Below are 9,528 nucleotides of genomic sequence, written 5' to 3' on the forward strand. Positions count from 1 at the left end.
TGCATACAACCTCATAAATATCTCTATCTTATGATGATTGTACAATATTTCAACCAAGACCTAATTCAATTATCACCTCTCGGTCTCAAATCAAATTAATAATCATGCAATTGGTGATCAAGCAATCACAAGCATTAAGCATAGATTAAAATATCCAACATAGTCTTGAAACAAGCATCAATTAAATTAAACAAAGATGAATCTAGGGTTTCATAGTCTGGCTACATCGTAGCCCTAGAAAAAGTATTTAGAACATAATGATTGCAAAGTTCGACATATTAACAAGGTTCATAATCAAATAAACAAAGAAAAACTAAAAACTAAAGCCTGGCAATGAATCCGCGCCGAAACTTCGCTACCGATCTCTTGATCTCCGAAATTCTCCTCCCTTTTCGTCTCAACCCTAGCCCCTTTTATAACATAAAAATCGGGGTAGCGCCTAGGCGCCAAAGACTGTAGCGCCTAGGCGCTATACTTTCTGTTTTGCACCTCTTGATGTTGTAGCGCCTAAGCGCTGCATGCTAGCGCCTAGGCGCTAGATTTTCTGTTTTGCTCTTCTTCCTCCAATTTTATGTCTTTTACATGTTCTTCCTTCAAATCATTTTCTTTCTTTCCTACAATGCAATAACAATAAGATTAGGAGTAAAATTGGTTCAAAATAATTCAAATTTAATTCATTATGAGTTAAAGAAGGTCTATATATTAAGTGCAAATTATACTCATCAAATACCCCCAAACTTAGAGTTTTGTTCGCCCTCGAACAAAAGAAAGAGAAAGAAAAATATCATGAAACAAAGCACTATGATTAACAGCAACATTAAGTGAAACTCCGGCCTCAAAGTTGGATTTTTCAAACCCATAAAAAGAAATTTTAAGCACGGTCTACTATTTCAACTAGAGAGCAAATCTTACTCCATTTAAGGTTCCATGTGTGTGTGTGTCCAGTCTTTTGCTACTTAGCTATCCTTGAACTCTTGTTCATTTATGCAAAAAAATAAGAACCCACCAAACCTCTAATTGAACCCCCAAACTTATTTAATTAAATATATATTTTTTTCATCAATATAATTCCATCATCATTTTTTAAAGCAGTGAGCTTTCACACATCCTTTGAGGTAGCCCTTTCTCCCAATAGGGCATACTTAGTATCCGACTTTTTCGAGTGGCTTCACACATCAAAGGTGGTAGCTCTTTCTACTTAAAAAAACAAATGATCTAACTAACTAATTCTAGGGTCTTTCAAGGCTTTAGTAAGCTCCTAATTTGCATAAATGATCTCTAATTATTTGGACAACTTAGTAAGCATAACTGGGTGTGCTAAGAGTGTAAAGGAACCAAAAATAAAGCAACACAAGCACTATAGTCAAAAGAGACACATCTATTGTTTTTCATGGATTAGAAAAACCACTAGAATTTTTATCATCGGCCATCATTGTTCCATAAACCAAATAACTCTTTCTCTTTTTCTTTTTTTTTAAACACCACAAAATACCCCCAAACTTAGAAGAAGACATTGTCCTCAATGTAAGCAAAGAGAAATAAATAAATAAATAGAAAGTACAAAATAAAAGTAAAAACTCCCTTGAATGTCTCAACTAGCATCCTCTTCATTGTCATTATTTGGTGGTGGGTGTTCGTGGAAGGTTGGGGCTGATGGAAATTGAACAGCATTGGGTCCTGTGTTGAGGCCACATTGATTGAACAACTGCACAAGACTAGAGTTAAATGCCACTTGATAAGAAAAAAATTGTGTTAACTCTTGCCTTTGGTTTTCTACTTCCCTTTGTAAATTATCAAATTGGTCTTCTATGGACTTACGAGATTTAGAGGAAGGGTGCTTTGGTATGCAAGGTGGCCTAGAAGAGCTAGCACCTGTGTTACTTGCAAGTGGTGAATCCCAACTTTTTAATCTTGCTATAAAATTCTTATGGATGAGACTCTTAGGATGTAATAACTCTTCATCTTGTTGCCATGTAACACCAGACTTCTCTACATAAAGGCGGTAATTAAAGAAGGATGTCCTAAACGCCCGAGTTGTTGAGGCTCGTCTAGAGTGTCTAATGGATTGTTGAATGATTCTTCCGACATCAATTGATTTTACCTGTGACAATAGCATATAGCAAAATTGCTCTATCTTTATTAACATCACTATAATGAGTCACAGGTTTCAATTTGGCTCCAATGAAGCTAAGCCAAGCTTTGTTAAGGTTATTTAATTCGAAGTTTGAAAGGATAGAGGGTCATCTCCTCGCATAGTCCATTGAGTCCCTGGTCTCCCAATAGTTTCTAGCACTTGTTCTAAATTTAATTCATCGTTGATATAAGTGCTATATTCATCATTGTCAATATTCGGGAGTTTATAAAATCTATTGATGGTGGAATGATCAAATTTCACTAGTTTCCCCCTTACAATGATACTTAAACTAGATTCATCCATGTTTGCATAGAATTCCCTTACTAAAGAAACAACTGCGGCTTCAGGTTGTTTAACAAAGTCTTCCCATCCTTGATCCCTAATAATTAAAAATATTTCACGTTGATTAGAACAACACAGCTATAATCCTCGTTCAGGGATTAGGTTTCTCTTGACTACCGACTCATGATATCTCTTCGATGCTTCAATATCGACAAAACGATGACGATCAAATAGTTCGGATGAAGTGGAAGCTCTGTGTCTTTTAGGAGCCATGGTGAGGAATAATTATGTGTCTAGGGTTTTATAGTTAAATTCTTGAATAAATACCCCCCAAACTTGAATTCAATCGCAATTCAAACAATTCACCACAAACATATTATTTAAATTAAGCATATCAAAAAGCAATTCCACTCATAATGATGATTTTTTTCACAGTTTTTTTTTTCACATAAAAACCCAAAGAGTTCCTTAAATCATCATGCTTCAATTATTGCACTGGAAATCATGATCTTACACAAATTAGGCATGATGGAATGTAGCAAAAGAACACTAAAAAGAGATTACCTTGCTTGGAGAAAAAGAAACATGAATATTACCAATGGAATCCCCTCAAAACTTCCAAGTTCTCCTTTGATCGGCACAAAACACCAACAAGATGAAGATCGAACACCAAGATGTCATAGATTTCAAAAGGATTGAAAGTAAATAAGAGAAGAGGTAAAGTGAGAAGGAAGAAGAAAGTGAAAGGCTAGGGTTTTACTTTTTTTACCTTTCAATTGGTTTAGGGTTTCATTATTTAATATAGATATAAATATATATATAAATTGGCGAGAGCCTAGGCGCCAGAAATCACTAGCGCCTAAGCACTAATATCTCTGTTTGGAATGTGCAAAGTGGCGCACATATTCATTGCCTCCTAAACTTAGGTGCTAAGACAGTAGCGCTGAGGCGCTCCACAACCTCAGCCCCACATTGAATATATTTATCACTTTTTTTTTTAAGAAAATAAAAAAAATAAAATAAAATAGACACATGGCGCTCAGGCGCTACATATGTGGCGCCTGAGCGCCCCACTTTCTGTCTAGACCTTTAAGGTTTTTTTGATTAATTAATTATTATTTATTTATATTGTTTTTTTTAACACTTTTGACACACCTATAAGATAGCTAGAATGAAAAAAATAAAAAATAAAAATAAAAAAAAAAAAATAAAAATAATAATAATAATAATAATAATTTTTTTAATAATAATAATAAAGAAAAAAATATAATAATAATAATAATAATACTAGCACAGGTTCAAAAATAAAGAAAAATAATAATAAAATAAAATAAAGGATTAGAAATGCCTGGGTTGCCTCCCAAGAAGCGCTTGGTTTATTGTCCTCAGCCCGACGACTTCTCTTTATTTATTTTTTATGGTGAGTTAAGGACGATATTCGTTTTGTCTTTGTCAAAATTTCCCTCAAAATATAGCTTTAATCTCTGTCCATTAACTTTGAAAGCTCCTTTTTCGGGTTGATTGATCTCCACGACGCCATAAGGAAACACCTTGGTGATGGTGAATGGTCCAGACCACTTTGACTTAAATTTACCTGGGAATAGTCGCAACTTTGAGTTAAATAAAAATACCTGTTGTCCTGGCAAAAAGTTTTTGCGCAAGATGAATTTGTCATGCCAAGCTTTTGTTCGTTCCTTATAAATTTTTGCATTTTCATAAGCTTCATTTCGAAATTCATCGAGCTCATTTAATTGTAAAATACGTTTCTCTCCTGCTGCTTGCATGCTCATATTCAACTGCTTCATAGCCCAATAAGCTTTATGTTCCAACTCAACAGGAAGATGACACGCTTTACCATAGACTAGCCGATATGGGGACATTCCAATTGGTGTTTTAAAAGCAGTGCGATATGCCCATAATGCATCATTTAGTTTCTTAGCCCAATCTTTACGAGAATTGCTTACTAATTTCTCCAAAATCTGTTTTACTTGTCGGTTAGATATTTCTGCTTGTCCATTGGTCTGCGGGTGATATGCTAATGATGTTTTATGTTTGACTCCATACTTCAATAATAGGGATTCAAATGGTTTGTTGCAAAAAAGTGAACCTCCATCACTTACTATTGCCCGTGGAACACCAAACCTTGTGAAAATAAACTTTTGAAGAAAATTGCACACCACTTTACCATCATTTGTATGAGTTGCTATAGCTTCTACCCACTTGGATACATAGTCGACTGCAAGCAAGATGTACTTGTTATTATATGACAAAGGAAAAGGTCCCATAAAATCTATGCCCCATACATCAAACAGTTCTACTTCAAGCATGTTCTTCAAAGTCATTTCATTCCGCTTAGAAATATTTCCCATTCTTTGACAGCGATCACAAGAAGTGACAAAAACATGAGCGTCTTTAAATAAGGTTGGCCAATAAAATCCTGACTGAAGAATTTTTGCAGTAGTTCTGTTACCCCCAAAGTGTCCTCCACACTCAAGTGTATGACAATGATTCAACAAATCTTCCATCTCTTCTTCAGGAACACAACGCCTTATGATTTGATCAGCACAATGCTTGTACAAAACTGGTTCCTCCCAATAATAATGGTTCACATCAGAGAGAAACTTTTTTCTTTGTTGGTATGACAATTCGGGTGGAAGAATATTAGCTGCAAGGTAATTTACATAGTCAGCATACCATGGAGGCCGATTATGAGATACTGCAAGTATTTGCTCATCTGGGAAATTGTCACCAATAGGCACTTCTGATGGCAACATGTCATTAGCTAACTCTAGTCGTGAAAGATGATCTGCAACGAGATTCTCTGAACCCTTCTTATCTCTGATCTCCAAATCAAACTCTTGTAATAATAACACCCACCGAATAAGTCTTGGCTTTGCATCCTTCTTTGCTAAGAGATATTTAATTGCTGAGTGATCAGTAAAAACAATAACTCTGTTCCCAATCAAGTATGGCCGGAATTTGTCAAAGGCAAAAACGATAGCCAATAATTCTTTTTCTGTTGTTGCATAATTAAGTTGTGCCTCATTAAGGGTTCGACTTGCATAGTAGATGACATGGAATACCCGATCAATACGTTGTCCAAGAACAGCTCCAATTGCATAATCACTTGCATCACACATCAGTTCAAATGGTAATTCCCAGTTTGGAGTCACAACTATGGGTGTTGATACTAATTTGTCCTTCAAAATAAAGAAAGCCCGTTTACATTCTTCATCAAACACAAAAGAGACTCCCTTCTCAAGAAGATGAGATAATGGCTTGGCGATCTTGGAGAAATCTTTGATAAACCTTCTATAAAATCCAGCATGACCAAGAAAACTCCGAACTCCTTTAACTGATGTTGGGGGTGGTAACTTTCCAATTGTTTCAATCTTTGCTCGGTCAACTTCAATGCCTTTGGATGAAATTTTGTGACCCAATACTATACCCTCACGAACCATGAAGTGACATTTTTCCCAATTCAGCACTAAGTTGGTTTCTTCACATCGTTTTCGAGCACCAATTGTAGATTATCCAAGCAATTGTCAAATGAGCTTCCAACAACGGAGAAATCATCCATAAAAAAACTTCAATTATATGTTCCACCATGTCGAGAAAAAAATTGCCATCATACATCTTTGAAAAAGTGCTCGCGCATTACATAGTCCAAATGGCATCCTTCGAAGGCAAATGTGCCATATGGACATGTAAAGGTGGTCTTCTCTTGGTCTTCTGGAGCAATGGCAATTTGATTATAACCTGAGTAACGATCTAAGAAGCAATAATATTCATGTCCCGCTAATCGATCTAACATTTGATCAATAAAAAGGAAGAGGGAAATGATCTTTTTCGTGTGGCTTTATTTAACTTCCTGTAATCGATACAAACTCTCCAACCAGTTATTGTTCTTGTGGGGATCAACTCATTGTTTTGATTTTTGACCACTGTCATTCCTCCTTTCTTAGGCACTACTTGCACTGGACTCACCCATGAACTGTCTGAAATTGGGTAAATTACCCCAGCATCCAACCACTTTAATATTTCTTTTCTGACCACTTCTTTCATGGTCGGGTTTAACCTTCTTTGTGCTTCTATGGATGGCTTGCTATTATCTTCCAAATAAATTCGATGCATACACATAGATGGTCGTATTCCTCTAATATCAGCTAATAACCATCCAATTGCTGATTTGTGCTCCCTCAAGACTCTCAATAGCTTGTCTTCTTCTTTAAGAGAAAGTGATGATGAAATAATCACCGGTAGGGTAGTGGATTCTCCCAAATATGCATAACGGAGATGTGTTGGTAAAGGTTTTAATTCAAGAATTGGTGGGTTGTTAATAGATGGAATGAGACATATAGGATTTTGTCCCAATGGTTCAAAGTACTTCCTCCTATTTGGCTCAAAAGAATCCATCCACTCTAGATATTCTTTCACCTCCATCTCTTCTATATCATCAATACACTCTTGAGTTAAGCTGGCCTCCAAGGAATCTTGTAATTTCACTGAGTTTGGTAGTATTACCTGCATATCATCAATACGAAAGCAACAATCACTTGCTTGAGGATATTTAATAGCATCAAAAACATTGAAAGTCACTTCTTCTTCTTGGACCCGAAGACATAATTCCCCCTTTTGCACATCAATAAGTGCTCTCCCAGTAGCTAGAAATGGTCTGCCAAGCAGAATTGGAATATCTTTATCTTCTTCCATGTCAAGTACAATGAAATCAGCTGGAAATATGAACTTATCTATCTTGACAAGAACGTCTTCAATTACTCCCCTGGGATGCTTCAATGAACAATCTGCTAGTTGCAATGTGACTATAGTAGGCCGCGCTTCTCCCAAGTTAAGCTTCTTGAAGATTGATAAGGGCATTAAATTGATACTTGCTACCAAATCACATAATGCCCTCTCAAACACCACATTCCCAATCGAGCATGGGATGGTAAAACTGCCTGGATCCTTGAGTTTGGGTGGCAACTTCTTTTTGCAAGATTGCGTCTGCATTCTTGATGAAAGTGCTGATCTGCTCTCATAATCCTTAAGCTTCCTTTTTGTTTGAAAGAATTTCTTTCATGAACTTCACATAGCTTGGCATTTGTTCAAGAGCTTGACAAATGGGATATTAATGTGAAGCTTCTTGAATACATCTAAGAATTTAGCAAACTACTGGTCAAGTTTATTCTTCTTCAGTATGAGGAAAGGGATTCTTGTAAATCTATCTTGAGATAATGGTGCTTCAATCGGAGCTTCAGATTTATTGTGTTCACGGTTATCTTGTTCATGCTTCTGATCTACAGACTCAGACTTTTTCTCTGCCATCTTCAATTCCTTTCCACTCCTCAAAGTAATTGTACTACATTGTTCATTGCCACTCTTTCTTGGATTTGCCTCAGATGTGCTAGGCAAGTTTCCTTGTTGTCTCTCTGTTAGCATACCTGCCATTTGACTTAACTGAACCTCCAAATTCCTAATTTGTGCAGACTGATTTTGCAGGCTAGTGCGAGTTTCATTCATGAACTGCGTTTGAGTTGTAGCTAACTGAGCCATTGCTTCCTCCAGATTTATTTTCTTCTCTTGGGGTGGGTTGCTCTGTTCCTGCATGGTTGAGTTATTTTTCCAAGACAGGTTAGGATGATTCCGCCATCCTGGATTATACCTATTGGAGTAGGGGTTATCTTGTTGCCTATTGAAATTCCCCCACATATTGAGCTTGCTCTCATCGTCATCATTTGCGAAAAAGAATTACCAGTTTGGACATTCAAAGCTTTGATGAGGCCCATTACACATTTCACAAGCCCGGAGATGTAGTCTTTCATCGCATTTGCTAGCAAATTATTATTCATGAATCGCTTTGAGAGAGCTGCTATTTGGGTTGAAAGGTTGGTAATAGCATCTATCTCATGTACTCCAGCCCACCTTCCTTGGCATGTTTTCAGCTCATTAGGCCATTGATAGTTGTTAGCAGCCATATATTCTAGCAATTCATATGCCTCATCAATAGTTTTTTTCATTAAAGCTCCACCTGCAGATGCATCCACTAGTGTTCTGGTGGTGCTGTTCGAGCCTTGGTAAAAAAATTTTTGAATTTGCATCCACTACGCAACCCATGATGAGGACATTTCCTTAATAATTCCTTGTATCTTTCCCATGCCTCATATAATGTTTCGCCTTCATATTGAGCAAAAATTGTTGATTTCAATCCGCATCTTTCTTTGTTTTGGTACGGTGGAAAGAATTTGGCAAGGAATTTCGAACAAGATCATCCCATGTCACAATGGAATCTGGTGGCAATGAATTCAACCGGTTTCTTGCTTTTATCTCTTAGAGAGAAAGGAAATAGACGTAGCTGAACCGCTTCATCGTCCACTCCATTATACTTAAATGTATCACAAACTTCAAGAAAGTTCGCGATATGAAGATTGGGGTCTTCATTAGGTAGCCCATTGAACTGAATTGCTTGAATCATTTGAAGAGTCACCCGGCTTCGACTCAAAGTTGTTCGCTGAATGATCGGCCGCCTAATCGCAGGTTGAATGCCGATTGATGGCATCGTATAATCACGTAAAACCATTGGTTGATTGACCACCATTGGATTATTAAATACTTGCTCATTTGCTGGTGCATTGTCCCCAGCTCTTGCTTCCTCATGATTATCCATAGCTTCTGGCGATTGATTATTTGTAAGTCTTTTCTCCTTCCTGTTCCTGCGACACGTACGTTCTATTTTCGTAGTCAAAAGGTATGAGACTTTCGAGTACCAAATTTTTCGCATTCAATTTTAACAATTTTGATTAAAAGAGAAAAGAAAAACAAATCAAGAACGATGAATTATTGCGTGAAACTAGAGTTTTTTTTTTTCTTGATATTAATAAAGAACACAATCCCCGGCAACGGCGCCAAAAACTTGTTGATTATGATTTATATAACACAAGTATACGCTACCGCAAACAAGTAATATAATGATAAGAGAGTATCGTTCCCACGAGGATTGAGCTTATTAATTACCAAAATTACTAACCCTAATTCTACTTGATTAATGAAATTGAAGAAGTTTAATTTAGAAAATCTAATTCAAGGACTAGAGAGAGAGAGATAGAGATAAGGAG

The 9,528-nt window shown here is 36.6% G+C and overlaps 1 protein-coding gene and 1 non-coding gene across 2 annotated transcripts; one reads left to right on the forward strand and one right to left on the reverse strand.

Moving 5' to 3' along the window:
- Window positions 1-3,831: 3,831 nt before the first annotated feature.
- LOC120265278 lies at window positions 3,832-8,391 on the reverse strand. The gene is made up of 4 exons (XM_039273154.1): window positions 8,169-8,391; window positions 7,590-8,067; window positions 6,553-7,469; window positions 3,832-5,858 (listed from the first exon to the last, which is right to left on the reverse strand). Exons 1-4 carry the CDS (start codon window positions 8,389-8,391, stop codon window positions 3,832-3,834), a joined length of 3,645 nt encoding a protein of 1,214 aa, XP_039129088.1.
- Window positions 8,392-8,523: 132 nt separating this feature from the next.
- Window positions 8,524-8,631, forward strand: LOC120266058. Its single transcript, XR_005537902.1, has one exon. It is a non-coding gene; the product is annotated as a small nucleolar RNA R71 (small nucleolar RNA).
- The last annotated feature ends 897 nt before the right edge of the window (window positions 8,632-9,528 follow it).

Source organism: Dioscorea cayenensis, chromosome 7 (genome assembly GCF_009730915.1).
Source record: "Dioscorea cayenensis subsp. rotundata cultivar TDr96_F1 chromosome 7, TDr96_F1_v2_PseudoChromosome.rev07_lg8_w22 25.fasta, whole genome shotgun sequence".
Lineage (NCBI taxonomy): Eukaryota > Viridiplantae > Streptophyta > Magnoliopsida > Dioscoreales > Dioscoreaceae > Dioscorea > Dioscorea cayenensis.

Bases quoted from the DNA above. Each gene is read 5' to 3' on its own strand.
- LOC120265278 (XM_039273154.1), bottom strand. From the start codon at position 8,391: ATGGCTGCTAACAACTATCAATGGCCTAATGAGCTGAAAACATGCCAA. The intron at 8,068-8,168 runs GTAATTCTTTTT...GGTATAATCCAG, and splicing joins AGCTTTGAATGTCCAAACTG to GATGGCGGAATCATCCTAAC. The intron at 5,859-6,552 runs GTATGCATCGAA...GTGAGGGTATAG, and splicing joins AGGAATACGACCATCTATGT to TATTGGGTCACAAAATTTCA.